Source organism: Puma concolor, chromosome A2 (genome assembly GCF_028749965.1).
Source record: "Puma concolor isolate L17-30 chromosome A2, mPumCon1.1.hap2, whole genome shotgun sequence".
Classification (NCBI taxonomy): domain Eukaryota; kingdom Metazoa; phylum Chordata; class Mammalia; order Carnivora; family Felidae; genus Puma; species Puma concolor.
Window position 1 is genome coordinate 73,650,278 of NC_141668.1, and position 16,089 is coordinate 73,666,366.

Sequence of the window (16,089 nt, forward strand, 5' to 3'; positions counted from 1 at the left end):
CTTAGTAAATTAAGAGGAAGTGCTAAGGCTGCTTGCTCCCATGGCAATAAAGAGGCCAGGCTGAAAAGCTATAGCCCTGACACCACAGCAGAGACTATAAGAGCTTCTCTGGGCCATTGGTTTACTTCCTCTATGCTTCAGCTGTGAAAATGTAGCTTCAGATATTATCTGTTTTCATTATAATTATGCATGGTCCATGATTCACTGTCACTTGGAAACACACCTGCGGTTTGCTTTTAAAAATAACATGAATCCATAGATTGAATAAAACCATGCCAGACATTTGTAATAGAAAATATTACATAGAAAAAATCAGTTTTAAAGATATTCAGTGCTCTGTTTTGATTCTTTAGTATAATTTTTACATGTTACTTAGTGACTTGATGATTTATAACTATTTAGCAGATACATGAAATACTTCAATTTTCATAGAAAAAGAATTTTAATTTCAAAATTATGGTATAGTTTTTGCCTGATAGGAAACCAACTTACATTTTTCAGGAAATTTCACAATATGCTTTCATTATGAAAGCATACTATTCTTCAGTAAAGTCACCCAAAAGGATGTTCTCCTTCATGTGATTATTAATAACTAAGAATGATTCATGAAATACACTGACAATTACTGATAGTCTGATAATCGCTAAAAAGCTGTTCTAAAGTCATAAGCCGGTATTCTTGCAGAGCACATAACAGGTGTTCCCACTCCCTGTGTCCTTTGTATACACATTCATTCTGTATTCAAATCACAGAAGCAAGAGACAGGATAGGGTCTGTTACCTCACTGCTAATTTCCCTAGCAAATAAACCACCAGCTGCTGGTCCATGAACCAAGTTGCCACCAGGAACAGGGCACTGTATGCATGGGACAGGATGCTTTCATGGAGTCCTTCAGCAGCACGGTTGGGATCTTTCAGTGCAAAATATACCTCCTTCTCTTAGGTAAGGCACTGCATGAATTGTGTTTCAGCTGTTGTTTGGGTTTTCTTTAATTGTGGGCATAAGGTAAATATTTGCTTTAAGCTGCAGATTCACTCAGATAATTGAAAAACAGCTCAGAACCTTTTAAACAATAACACACTTTGTTCCAGAAAAGAAGCAGAACATTTTAGGAGAAATGAGGCTCAATAAGTAGATGATTGTAGTTTTCTTAGAACAACATTTATTGTCAACAGCATTCATTAAAGACCTAAAAACGGAATGAATTTCTTCTTTTTACAGTTTACATATAGATTTAATAGTCTTTAATGCATTCTATTTTGGCAAGTATTCACATAGGCCATAAATTTGTGACTGATTTTAGTGCAACTTGAAACAGTTTATGAAAATGATTTTAATTAAAGATATTGTAGTAAACTGTCAGCTCTACTTCATTTTGAGTTACCTATCACAAAATGTGTTAAGTATAATTTCTCCAAATACCTTTAGCCTTTCTCTTTGCCCAATGGCTAGTCCTATTTTTTTTTCTTGACTTTACTGTTTTCCCCTCATTCTCCTCTTTGGTCTTAGAGTTTGAGTCTTCCTTCAACATTCCTACTATTTTATGTCAATTTTTTTCACTAGGTGTTCTGTTTTTCATTCTTCCTACTTATCAGGTTTAAAAGTCAAGTTTATTTCTTGTTTTATCTATAGTCAATAGATAGGGACTTAAAAAAAGACTTTATTCTTTAAATTATAAGAACAGATTAGCTAAATAATTTAAGTGTTAGCCTTTTTCAGTAGTTTCAAGCCTTGCTTTCACTGGTATCTTTTGTTATAGTTTTCACTATAAATGTGATTATTATTCAAATTTATACCTAATGTTGTATATATCCCACATATTTGAAATGTTCAGTTGTAAATTTTTCTAAGAAGTGTTTGAATTTCCCATAGTTGTGATTGTTCCAGTGTTTATGTTGTCAAACTCAAGCCTATGTAGTTTTTAGTTTTTGAAATTCTTAGAAAAAATAAACAATTACCATAACAGACTTCTTGCCTTTGTGCATTTTTCTGGGTTCTGAAAGTATCCTACGTGTCAGTGCCCCCACTTATTTTTAACTGTATAACAATAGGAATGCTGCCATTTCCTTAAGTGATATTTTTGTAATTGGCTTTAAGAAGAACTTATAGACAATTTATTTGAAGATTTTGACTAAAATAAAATTAAAATGTACTTTAGAGAAATAGCATGTTCATAAGTAGTTAAAGCGGTTATCCCTTAAGTTATTCATATGTAAATCCACTTTTCTCCATTGATAGTGTGTTGTAAAGACCATATGTAATGTGGAAATCTTTTTGCTTTTAGAATATTGGATATCTGATTGTTTTTTCTTTTTTTTTTTAAGTTTATTTATTGATTTTGAGAGACAGAGAGTGCGTGAGGGGAGTAGGACGGGAGAGAGAGAGAATCCCAAGCAGTCTCCACACTGTCAGCATAGAGCCTGATGTGGGACTCACCAATAGTGAGTTGATGACCTGAGCCAAAATCAAGAGCCAAACACTTAACTGGCTGAGCCACCCAGGTGCCCCCCTGATTGTTTTTTCTTTTTGAAAAAAATCTTAAAAATCTGAAGCCCAAGGGGTGCCTGGGTGGCACAGTCAGTTAAGCTTCCAACTTTGCCTCAGGTCATGATCTTGTGGTTCGTGGGTTCAAGACTCACTTCGGGCTCTGTGCTGACAGCTCAGAGCCTGGAGCCTGATTCAGATTTATCTCCCTCTCTCTCTATCCCTCCCCTGCTCATGCTCTGTCTCTCTCTGTCTCTCAAAAATAAATAAATATTTAAAAATTTTTTTTTTAATTTGAAGCCCAAAATGTAGTTTGTAAAGTCTACTCAAAGTACAACTCCATAATTTCTATTTTCTCTAAAGATACAGGAGTTTATTTTCAGTCAACAATAGTTGTGTTATGCTTGCTAATATTATACATGATAAAGGGGAAGTAAATGCCAACTATTTTGAGGTACAGCTAGAGGTCACTTTTTGAAGTCTGATGTTTATATCCAATACAGTGCAACTAGTCTACGGAATATTTGTTGCTGGAATATAGATAAGTTTCACAATATGACTTCAAGTGTTCCTTACCACTGGATCAGTCTTTTATAGTGCTGTTGTTATACAGCTTAAGGGAGTCTCTAAAAGTGAAATTATTGCTATAATATTGTACCTCAGATTATTAATGTTTCTCCAAGTTAGTATAATGCCTTATATGCAAAAAGTCTAAGAGTTTTCCTTTTTTATATTTAGGAAGTAGGTGTTAGTGACTCTAATAATAAAATTTAATTTTTATTTAAGTCCAATTATTTGGAATATCAAAGGAAATTAAAATTTCATCAATTTTTTTACATTTATTTTCTTAAAGTTTATTTGTTCATACAGAGGTTAACTTTCTAAAATCAGTAGTTTTAATTCTTTAGGTTTTCTCATAAAACTAGAAAAGAGAGCTTGAGAAATTTTCAAAATGAAGCTAATTTTTTTAAGTTAATAAACTACTATTTTGACAGCACAGATTCATCACATCTGTGTGTGACACACAGCAATGGCAAAAAGTGTGTGTTCTGAAAGTGTAGAGGAATTATCCAAGTATCTGTTTATTCACTAAAGTTTACTACATGTAAGGATTACATCATATCAATAGGTTCTTTCCTGCAAAATGAAAAGATTTTAGTAGCTGAGATAAGTTACTGTATGAAGTGAAATACATTCTTTGCTGATAGTCTTATAATGTGCTACCTATAATTTATCTGATAAAAATGGTGTAGACGGTCTAAGGAAAAAGCTATTATAATAGCTGTGCTATCTCTCACTGTCATATGTATATTTGAAAAATCACACATATTTGAAAAAAATTTAAATGATATGATTTCATATCATTTGATATTATAAACATTGAATACATTCAGAGGTATTGGTAGCAATATATTATTTAAGGCATTATTACATGACACAGTTTTCCAAATAGCTCAAAAAACTAGTTAACCCTCCTTAAACAATTATTATAAATGCTGTATAAAATGTTATTTTCTTCTAAAGTAGTTTTATTATTCCTGGGCTGCAACATTTGTATTGTATTTAATCTTTTATTAAATAATATTTGCTTTCCACAACTCCAGTTATAGACTCTCCAATCAGTCTTTTTTGTACTTACTATTCAACATTCTGATTCAAGATACAAAAGTCACCAACATTTCTATTCCAGTCATGCTAGCACTCCATATTTGTAAAGTGCCTCCCAAGCATTTTCAGACTATTACAATCTCAGTTACTCTTTAAACTACAACTACAACTACAACTACCAAAAAAAAAAAAAAAAAAAAAAAAAAGTAGATGAAAAACCGTTCTTCCCTTTTCCAAAATACAAAAGGAAAAAAAAAAAAAAAACCTACACAAGGACTGCTGACCTCCCCAAACAAGAACGCCATCTAAACCTAGAGCTCACTGTCAAAGGCAATTCCTGAGTTGTAAGTCAGCAGCCACACAGCTTTTTCCAGGGCATTCTCAAGACAATGATGTGGATTCCCACCATCCCCCATGGTTCCTTGGCAAAAAACACAGAGTTTCTGCCTTATTAAAAGATATCCAGGGTTTGTGACTTAATAAGCAGACTAAAACCTGAGACTCAATACTTCAAATTTCTTTGGGCCCTTTCAATTAAATATGGGCCCTTCACCTTCAAGTGTAAGGTAGTCAAATGCAAAGTGTCAAATACAAAAAAATTTTATTTCTTGCTTACCGGGAATGTGTCCAGAGCTTCTTATCCCCACTTTCAATGAAAAGCATGTAGATGCATGTTGTTTGTGCAGATAACACAGATGCTAAGAAGAATCTTTTCCTTTACTGGTCCCTCATCCAAATGCCCAATGTCTTTCTGAATCTGTGACTTGAAGAACCTCACTCTCTTCTGTTGACCCCTGCTTCACATACCACAATCATTATGAGGTTTAAGTCCTAGATTCACTTTCTCTTCTTTTTTCTCTCTCTTATGATTTCCTTGCAGAAACCACCACTCCTTTTCTGCAATCCACTTTATTTCCTCTTTAGAATTCCTAGCACCAGTTCCTTCTTTTTCTAATGATTCAGATGAGGAACAACTACAAATTAAACATTCTTGCACTTGCCAGAAAAGAAAACAGAAGCAAATCCTATACCTTTGTAACTCCTTTGTTACAAACCAAATCACTAAAATGAATGTGCAGGCACAGCCCTTTCTCAGGAGGAAAAAAAAAAAAATTACAAAGTCCATCACAAATACAGAAACTAAGGAGACTATAGGACACACAATTCTTTTGCCCAGATAGTCACCTAAGTCTCAGTCCATACAGTCAGTTTCTGGTGAGCACCTAGGAGTTCCTTCTCCCCCTAACATTCTGTAATCTTCCTCTTTATGTTTTCTGCTGAGTTCTCTAACTTTCCTGCTGGACCCCAGTCTCACTCTCTACCAACAGCTAGCCAAAGACCAAAATGATGGAAACCTTTGCACTCACCTCTATCCTGGGAAGCAAAGGGAGAGGTTTACTGTTGGTAAAATTTGATTCCTTATAGTAACAGGCCTACATCTTTCCATTTCTCCAAAGAAATCATTGCACAAACAGACCTTTCTACCTTTCCCTTCCTAATACTGGTGGCCTTTTTATAACACAACTTAGAGAAAGCTTAAAGGTTGTCTCTCAAGTAGGGGTGAAAAAGGAAAGCAAGAAAAGAAAAGAACTATTTTTATACGAGAAAATTGAAATTGTAAGATCTATTTGTGCCCAAATTTTTATATTTCCTCACCTAGGATTTTATTCCACCTTTACTCATCTATATTTGGCTTCATCGAGTTTTCTCTTTGTAGTGGATCATTCCAGTAGCTACAGACATAGTGTTCAGCACCCATTCAAAGAAACAGAAGAAGGAACAGAACACTTTTCTGCTCCCCTTCACAGCAAAACTCCCCAGAAATGTTGTCTATACTCACTGTCTGCAGTTTCCATTCTTTTTTCCCCTCACTGTTCAAAATATTTCACATTTCAATTCCACCCATTCTCTCCCCCACTATTTCAAATGTTCATATGATGTTGGTAGTATACTACTCCCTTTTAAAAAGAGGATGTTGAGGGGCGCCTGGGTGGCGCAGTCGGTTAAGCGTCCGACTTCAGCCAGGTCACGATCTCGCGGTCCGGGAGTTCGAGCCCCGCGTCAGGCTCTGGGCTGATGGCTCGGAGCCTGGAGCCTGTTTCCGATTCTGTGTCTCCCTCTCTCTCTGCCCCTCCCCCGTTCATGCTCTGTCTCTCTCTGTCCCAAAAATAAATAAACGTTGAAAAAAAAAATTAAAAAAAAAAAAAAAAGAGGATGTTGAAAAGAAAGAAAGGGTGTGCCTGGATGGCTCAGTGGGTCAAGCGTCCGACTTCAGCTTGGGTCATGATCTCATGGTTCACAAGATCAGGTCCTGCCTTGGGCTCTGTGCTGACAGCTCAGAGCCTGGAGCCTGCTTTGTATTCTGTACCATCCTCTCTCTCTGCCCCTCCCCCGCTCGCTCTCTCGCTCTCTCTCTTTTTCTCTCTCTCTCCCTCAAAAATAAACATTTAAGAAAAAATGAGGATGTTGTGGGGTGCCTGGGTGGCTCAGTCAGTTAAGTGTCTGACTTTTGATTTTGGCTCAGGTCTTAATCCCAGGGTACTGGGATCAAGCCCTTCCTTGGGCTCTCTGCTGAGCATGAAGCCTACTTGAGATTCTCTCTCTCTCCCTCTGCCCCTCTCCCCTGTTCTCTCTCTCTCTCTCTCTCTAAAATAAAAAAAATATATTTAAAAAATAAAATGAGGATGTTGAAGCAAAGAGCTTTTAATTAGGATTCTAGCAACATGGTAGTCTGAACTAAGGAGTCTCTTCTCAATTGCAAACACACAGAAGTGCTACATAACATTTAAAAATGTATATCATGGCTCAAGGTAAAGGTGTGGAAATTTCCAGGTGCCAGAAAATAGGAAGAAACCTGCAGATGTAGCAGTGAGTGCATGGGCCCAAACAACTCAGGCAGCCAGGATGCTGGGAGCCAGGGCCTCGCATTAGCAGAACTCCATCCCCCCAAGTCCTCCAGGCCCTCATTCTCTCTTAAACCCACATTAATCAAGCTTTCATTCCCAGTATATCCTTTCAGTATTGCCTCTTGTATGTCAAATGGGCTTCTAAAATGAACATATCCAAAACTGACTCCCAATTTGCGCCCCCCCACCAAAAGTCTATTCTCCTCAGTCTTCCCCATGGTTAATTTATTAGTTGCCCATTAACAAATGACATCCATTCTTCCAGTTGATCATATCAACAACCTTGGACTCATTCTTGACTCTTCTTTATTTCTTGTATTTCACCCCAATGTGCCATCAAATCCTGTTAGCATCACCAGCCTTTCTCACAATACCTTTTACTACCATACTAGTCTACAGTACAAATATCTCTTGCCTACTTTATTGCAGTCACCTCCTAAGTGGTCTCCCTGCTCCTGCTCTTGCCCCTATCTCAGTCTTTTCTCACAGCTGCTAGAGTATATCTAGAAGAAGGAGAAGGAGGAGAAGGAGAAGGAGGAAGAGGGAGGAGCAGGAAGAGGAGAAGGAGGAAGTCAAGAAGAAGGAGAAATATCATATCCCTGTCTGCTCACAAAACTCCAGTTTAATCCCCATCTCACTCGGAAAAAGTGCCAAAGTGCTTGCTGTGACCATGAGACACCGCCTGATCTGGCCCCAACCACCTTGCTGACCTCATGTCCTACCACACTCCTCCTCCACTCTGTTCCCTCTGCTCCTGCCTCTTGCTGTTCCTCAAACACACACCAGGTTCCTGTTTCTGGGCAAGAATTATTGATCATAACTGGTAATGGCTTCATGCCACTCTTCTTGGGATATTTCCATGTGACAAGGCTTTGGCTAAAGGCTAAAACTTCCAATAATAGACTAGAACCCATTTCAGAAGACTTTGGAGGGAGATTCTGAGGAGGAAGTAGCCCCTCAATGTTTCTTGAATCACATAGTTTCATTATGATATAATATGAATCAAACACAGTTTCATAATTCTAGAGGTGTCATTGGACTTTAGAACTAATAATCTTTCCCAGTTCTCCTTTTCTCAAAGATAATAACTTCTGCTTTTCCTTCAATCAACTCAATCAACACTCAATCACTCAATCAACATAGTCTTTGGGTGGGGTTTTTAAAATTGCAGAAGGTTTGAGAGACAAATATTTGCCTCTCCAGGTAACAGGTACTAGAATGGTCAGTACCTAGAAGCCTCTCTCCTTTGTAAGCATTATCACCTAATCAGGTTTTCTCTGTATTGCCCCTTAGATTGTGAAATGTGGCTCAGGATCATTACAACTTTCCTTTCCTTCACAGCAGGCGCTTGCTTGGGGCTGAAAGTGACAGTGCCATCACGCACCGTTCATGGCATCAGGGGTCAGGCCCTCTACCTCCCCGTGCACTATGGATTCCACACTCCAGCATCAGACATCCAGATCATATGGCTGTTTGAGAGACCCCACACAATGCCCAAATATTTACTGGGCTCTGTGAATGAGTCTGTGGTTCCCGACTTGGAATACCAACACAAGTTCACCATGATGCCACCCAATGCATCTCTGCTTATCAACCCACTGCAATTCACTGATGAAGGCAATTACATCGTGAAGGTCAACATTCAGGGAAATGGAACTCTCTCAGCCAGTCAGAAGATACAAGTCACCGTTGATGGTGAGTCCACTATCAGTGATGTGGGCAGCTGGGTAGCATGGCAGTTAGTAACAGCTCAGGAGATTAGACCATGTGGGCTTTAGGTCCTGGCTCTGCAACTTTGGGCAATTAATTAACCCCCAAGGCCTCAGTGTTTCAGGTACAAATTACATTATCTATCTCATGAGGCACATGTAAAGTATACGCATGTGAAATATATACACAGTGCCCAACTAAAGGTAATCAAGCAATGAGTAGAACTTATTATTTGTTTGCCTGGAAACTATCAAGGATAAAGTCACTGATATAATAATATGGAGGAAATTTTATTTTCTCAGTGTCAGAACACGCTCTAGGAAGAGCCCTCTTTGTCACATGAACATTCTATTTTGGCACACAGTTTGCGGGAGGATGAGACTTGCTCAAGGACCATACTTAAGGAACAATAGAAATTGCTGGAAATAATCCTCTGAGGGAATGTAGAATCAGCTAAATTTCACACATCTATTTTCCTTAATGAGGTATATAAGTAGCGTACCCCAAATATACAGTGTCCAAATCACAGCTTCTGATGTCTCCCCTTAAACCTGATTATTTAACAGGTTAGTATTTAAAATGCCCTCCATTTTAGTAAGTACTAACTCCATTCTATCAGTTGCTCAGGACAAAACTTTGCATCACCATTGACCCCCTCTTTCTCTCGTATCCCACATCTAGGCAAGAAGTTAATAACTCTGTAGGCTTTACCTTCAAAATGTAAAGTTCAGTTACTTCTTATTACCCCCTCTCCCACCCCTTTCAACCGCACCACCAGCTCTGACCTGGACTATCCCTAATAGCCTGCTACCTGGTCTCTCTGCCTACACTCCAGCCTCCTGACACTTAAAATCCTCCCATGGTTTTCTGTCTCAATTAGAATAAGAGCCAAAGTACTAACAACATCCTACAGGGCCCACATGACTACCCACCCCCCGCCCCCGCAGCATACCCAACATCTCTGATTCCATTTCCTACCTCCCTTCCCCCTCACTCACTCTGTTCTGACCACACTGGCCTCAGAGCTCTTCCTATCACAGGACAAACATTTTGTAGATGTCAGGGCCTTATAAGTCAGGGCCTTTGTACTTGCTATTCGATCTACTTAGATTGCTTTTCTCTTAGATAATAGCATGGTTCCCTCCTCTATTTCCTTTAGGTCCCAGCCAAAATGTCACTTTATCTGTGAAGGTTTTCCTGACCACCTTATAGAAAGTATAACCTCATTCCTCCAAACAGGAGAGAGAGAGAGAGAGAGAGAGAGAGAGAGAGAGAGAGAGAGAGAGAGAGACTATCTATCTTGAGTTCTGCTTTCTTCTTTTCATAGCACTTATTTCCACCTAGATTTTATTTGATTATTATTTCTCTCCTTCCCCTAGAACATGAGGTCCATGGGAACAGGGACCTTTTATTGTTTACAGCTTTGTCCTCAGTACCTAAAAACTGATACTGGCCATTAGTAGGCACTCAGTAAGTGTGCATGGGGTAAATGAGTGGAGACCAGAGATACTGCAAGGAAGCAAAGGCACAGGATGTGAAAGCAAATGCCTACAGAGCAACTATGAAAAGAGAAAAGGGAGACAATGTTCATGAAATTCTCCTGAGTAGTATCCTATCTCTCCCTAAAACTTAATGGAATATCCATTACTTTTTAATATATAGTAAATTGGATCTGTTTAGGGAAATGCAACTAAAAAAATCATATCAGGGGTTTAGGGTCTATCTATGTAAAAAAATCTTCCCAGGAAACTTCCACATCTGAGTCACACTCTTTAAGGCAGGTGTTATGATCACAGTCTATTCTGATTGGTTCTCCCCATATAAGACCTTGACATTACTTATTTGACTTATGCCATACCACATCTATTTCCACACAGAGAGATAAGCTTTTCCTAAGTAAAACATAAGCTTTTCCTAAGTAATAGATATACACAACTCATTTTTCTTTTTTAATCATAATAATGTAAAGAAAAGCTATTCCATCCACATCCTTTGTTCTTACCAGGAACTATAAAAGACTAAACTGGGGGCACCTGGGTGGCTCACTTGGTTGAGCATCTGACTCTTGATTTCAGTGCAAGTCATGATCCCAGGGTCATAGGATTGAGCCCCAAATTGGGCTGTGCACTGGGTATGGAACCTGCTTAGGATTCTCTGCCTCTTTCCCTCTGCCCCTCTCCCTTGCTCACTTGCTCTCTAAAATAAAAGCAAAGGGGCGCCTGGGTGGCGCAGTCGGTTGAGCGTCCGACTTCAGCCAGGTCACGATCTCGCGGTCCGGGAGTTCGAGCCCCGCGTCAGGCTCTGGGCTGATGGCTCAGAGCCTGGAGCCTGTTTCCGATTCTGTGTCTCCCTCTCTCTCTGCCCCTCCCCCGTTCATGCTCTGTCTCTCTCTGTCCCAAAAATAAATAAACGTTGAAAAAAAAAAAATTTAAAATAAAAGCAAAAATAATAAAAAGTTTAAATTGAATGGACAAATTCAGTTGTCCTCATCTTAAGAAAGGCTAGAGGCTTCAGAGCTACTCGGGTCCCCTGCAAACTGTTTCAACCACCTTTCTCCTTATTTTTCATTTTCTCCTATATTCTCTAGGCTGAAGGATTGGGTCTGTCTGTTTTCTACTGCACATTTCTCCGTATAGAAAAATGTGAGCATGAGTCAAGAGAAATTTACCTGCAGAGATGCATCAACCCCAATTTAAAGCTTGATAGCAAATTGAAATCTAAACATTAGAGTCAATCATTTCTCACTTATATACCATCTCATTCTCTCTGTGTCCTGTGATGATGCATGGAAGATTATGAAATGCATATCTCTCCAAAATGCAGAAAAGAAACACAACCAGATATGCAGCTCTCTTCATTTTGTCACTGACTGCTGTGTAACTGGGCAAGTCACTGTCCTGTATCAAACAGAACCAACAACCTCAAAGATTAGTGAAATTTACTGAAAGTATTTGTGGATACTTATATAATGCCAACCTTTACCCAACAATTTTAGAGTGAAAACCAAGGGAGGAAATATTTGCTCATTCTTGGAAATGTGTTCATTTGACAAATAATACTATGTACCAGATTCATGACATGAAACTATTTTCCTATGACTTGAAGTTCCAACAGGAATCACTATTGAATTTGTCTTTTATGTCTCTAATGGGATGTAATTGCAATAACACATTTTATCCTATTTTCAAACTGAGTCAGTGTTGAAATGTAGGCTTTGGTTTTGGTAAAGTGGCTAACATAATGTTGCAATTCCACAGCAGTTAAAACGTAATTAGTTCACTCACAAAGAAAGAAAAGTAAGTGGTGAATATGTGATTCTCTAAAACTTTCCCTCAATATTCCACAAGTATAATGTATCTGAGCTTTATATTTTCAGATAGTGGATAAAGATTTAGGTTCATCTATCCCAACCAGCTGCTCTTGAGATATTAGAACAAACCAAAAAGAGGGAAATATCTTGTTAAAATTTGCCTGTGAGAGTATATATACCTTTATGGTGTTGGAGACAGTACAATGCACAGGAAATAAGGAAGCTGGTGTTCTCTACACTAACTGCATTATCTATAAAGTAAAGGTTTTCGTGAGAAAATCCTTGAAAAGTACATTCTAGAATTTGGCTATTTCTGGTATAAATGATATTTTTGTATTTTATCACTTTGCATTTTTCCATTAGTTTTTTATTCTTCTTTATCTTCTGAACCGTCCACATCTACAAAATGTAAAATTTTAGATTCATTTCCCCAGGATTTGGTATTTGAAAGACCGCACGGATTTGTATTATAACTCTGTGGTGGCAAAAATCACTTTTGTCTCTTTTGATATTGCAGATCCTGTCACAAAGCCAGTGGTACAGATTCAGCCTTCCTCTGGCGCCGTGGAGTATGTGGGGAACATGACCCTGACATGCCTCGTGGAAGAGGGCACCCGGGTGGCTTACCAGTGGCTAAAAAACAAAAGACCTGTCCGTACCAGCTCTACCACCTCCTTTTCTCTCCAAAACAACACTCTTCATATTGCTCCAGTGACCAAAGAAGACATCGGGAATTACACTTGCCTGGTGAAGAATCCTGTCAGTGAGATGGAAAGTGACATCATTATGCCTACCATATATTGTAAGTTTTTTAAAAATACGTACTCATGCGTTTTCTTCTGGGTAGTTTACACAAGGGTTGTCGTCACAGAGAATATCAATACCAGCTGTCATTTGTTTTTTAAGCTACTGTAATACAGTACTAGTTGTAATTACATTTCCTATACACTGCCTTGTCAGGAAATACAGCTCATAGCACAACCCTGTTTCTTGAAGTTCAGGTTGAGATACCGGCCATGGGCCTTTTAGGCTACATTTTCTGACTTAGTCCATTGTGTGACCTTACTTCCAGTAGCAAGTAGGAACCTCAATTTCAAAAACCCAGAACCATGCTGAAGGACTAATTTATCCAACCCAAGGACAAAGAACTGGTGATTATAAAGTGGGAGAGGGTGTGTTCTGTTGCTGACCACAGAAAGAATGTTCCCAGATTATGCATGGGTATTGTATCCCAGGTTATGGCTGTTCTCTCTGCCCATTTTCTCATCTCCGTTCTTAGAGGCTGGGTGCGGGAAGGATCATAGTCAGAAAAACCTGAATTATTCTGAAAGTAGGTATTAAGGTTCTCAGAGGATCAGTAATTACTTCAGATTTCAATTTCTCTGGTTCTTTTCTTCTGTCATTGTTGCTGTTATTGTTTAATCTCATATACAGAGTTAAGTTCATCAAACTCTTCAGTTTATGTCATATTATTATCCTAACCCAACCAAGATCCCTCTTTCTTTATTGTATTATTTTTCCCAGTCCCCTCTATTCCATGGCTCCACCTCTAATATGTTTAATATGGCATTCTAATTTCAGCTTCACACAGAGTTTCTCAACATCCACACTAGTGACATCTTGGGCTGGACAACTCTTTGTTGTGGGGGATGTCCTATGTATTATAGGATGTTTAACAGCATCCCTGGCCTCCCCCCCACCCCCTGCAATTATGATAACTAAAAATGTCGCTGGACATTGCTATATGTCCCCTGTGTGGGGAGAGGTACAAAAATCTCCCCTAGTTGAGAACCAATGACCTATCATATTGGGAAGCCTTCATATCAGTCACTATGTAGCTTAGAGCATTAGCCACAACAGTGTAACAAAAAGAGTGAGGCATGGCAAAGGAAAACTCACCCCTGTGGCAGGAGGGTGGAGGTTTCAGTTAGGTGAACCATAGGGCAGAATTAAGCGTGGTAAGTGTATCTACTTAATCTTCAAGTATATCTGTATAATAATACTAGGAGAGGCCTAAAGCCTAGTGTTTAAGTAAACAGACCTAAGTGGTAAACTGATTCTGTCATTACCCATATGAACTTAAGAATTTCCTTGACCTTGGGGTGCCTGGGTGGGTCAGTCGATTGGGCATCTAACTTTGGCTCAGGTCATGATCTCATGATTCATGGGTTCAGGCCCTGCATTGGGCTCTGTGCTCACAGCTCAGAGCCTGGAGCCTGCTTTGGAATCTGTGTCTCCCTCTCTCTCTGCCCCTCACATTCTGTCTCTCTCAAAAATAAATAAATATATTTTAAAAATTAAAAAAAAAATTCCTTGACCTTTCTGAGATAGTTAAAACCGCCTCACCATATGGCTGTGGTTCAATTAGGTACTGTCTGAAAAATAGCCAAATACTGATACAAAGCAAGCATCCAGTAAACAGAGGCTGTTTATGTTGTCAGTTCTATTTTCTTCAATAGAAAATTGATAGAGCCCTCTTGAGGAAGTGTGTTACTTTTTGGAGAAAAGCACCATATGTACCAAATGTAGGTTTTTCCAACTAAATAAAACTGAGCTCCAGCAATGGAGCAGGAATAGCGACTGCAAGGAGAGGAGTGCAGTGGTATGATTCAGGTTTACAGTTATGTTTGCTTGAACCAGCAAAATTAAGCCGATAAAAACAGAATCATTGAATCTTGGAACTGGAAGCTATTCTATAGTTACAGCAGAAGTGAGAAAATGTGCACAATAAAGTGTATAAAATAGAATGTCGTAGATACCATAGGGAAGTATACAAAGGACCATAGTAGCTAGGAACATGAACTCAGGAGCCAGGGCCCTAGTTGCAAACCCTGGATCTACTACCTTACCCCTCTGTGCCTCAGTTTCCTCATCCAAATAATGGTAATAATAGTAGTACCTATTTCATAGAGTTACTGTGAGGATTAAATCTGTTACTACATGTAAATTGCTTAGAACAGTGACTGGCTCATAGTAAGTACGCTGTTAGCCATTACTAGCACTACAATATTATGAGGCTATAGATGAATTTCATTCAGAGAAGGAAAACATTACTTCTGGCTAGAGAGAAGGTGAAATTTGAGATGGACCTTTGGGTATGGGTATGATTGGGGCAATGGCAACGTCTGGAAAAACCATTCAGGCGATGGGGACTACAGGAAACCAAACACAAAGCAGAGGTCAAAGGTTAGGCAAATGGTCCAGTTTAGAGTGTAGGATACAGCAAGGGGCATAGTAGGCCAGATGGTCAGATAGATATGTTTGAGTTAAATCATTGAGAGCTTTGAACACTGGGTATTATTTGATAAACAATGAGGAAAAATTATTTTTTAAACAAAGGTCCAAATATAAAAAGACTAGAGAATGGTCTATAAGCTAATACTTAGACATACATATTCTAGGCTAAATCAAAAAATGTTTGCCAAAAGAGCACGTTTTCAAGTTAGATCACAAACATCATACAATTATAGAAATGGTATATATAGGAAAGAAAAAAAAGGGGAAGTAGGACATATTGACCTACAATACAGAGAGAAAAAGTCATCAGTTTTGAACTATAAAGAGTGACTACACATATCTAAGAGCAATTTGAAATATTTTTTTCTGAAAAGTATTATTCACATAGAAATAGAAAACAAACTTCATACATTGTATAATTCATTTTTGGTGTAGGGGAACCTAAGAGGATTAACTCCTAGTCCACCCTAGTCCAGAATGCATTGTCTCAAAGATTAACCATTCCCCAAATTATATTCAAAAGTGCTGAAGAAGAAGGAAATTATAGTTTTTTACCAAGAAATACCAAAATGCCACACACTCCAAGCAACTTACTTAAGATTTGTTACGGTCATTAATTATATTGTGTTTGACAATGGCATTATTTTCATGGCTGAATGTTTACAGTTTTATATAATTTTATATTCAGATAACATTGTGAAAATGTTCTGTCTGTCTTAAAGTGTAGGCTGAGAAATAGATTCACAAAGAATGTATAAACTGTGCCTATCCGCATGACGACCATTGCACTGGAGTGAAAAATTCAGATTTCGTGTGGTCTGTTTATAAGTGTAG

The 16,089-nt window shown here is 38.4% G+C and overlaps 1 protein-coding gene across 4 annotated transcripts in view; it reads left to right on the forward strand.

The window, feature by feature from the left end:
* The first annotated feature begins 543 nt into the window (after nucleotides 1–543).
* Nucleotides 544–16,089, forward strand: part of HEPACAM2 (HEPACAM family member 2) — a 43,962-nt gene continuing 28,416 nt past the window's right edge. Inside the window, exons 1-3 of one of the 4 annotated variants that reach the window (XM_025929788.2) lie at nucleotides 544–942; nucleotides 8,343–8,693; nucleotides 12,536–12,820. In XM_025929788.2, the coding sequence (XP_025785573.1) occupies nucleotides 864–942; nucleotides 8,343–8,693; nucleotides 12,536–12,820 (715 nt within the window). In that variant the 5' untranslated portion in view covers nucleotides 544–863. Of the gene's footprint in view, nucleotides 943–8,339; nucleotides 8,694–12,535; nucleotides 12,821–16,089 lie in introns of all 4 variants that reach the window. The other 3 variants (XM_086696200.1, XM_086696197.1, XM_086696196.1) reach the window with 3 other exon arrangements.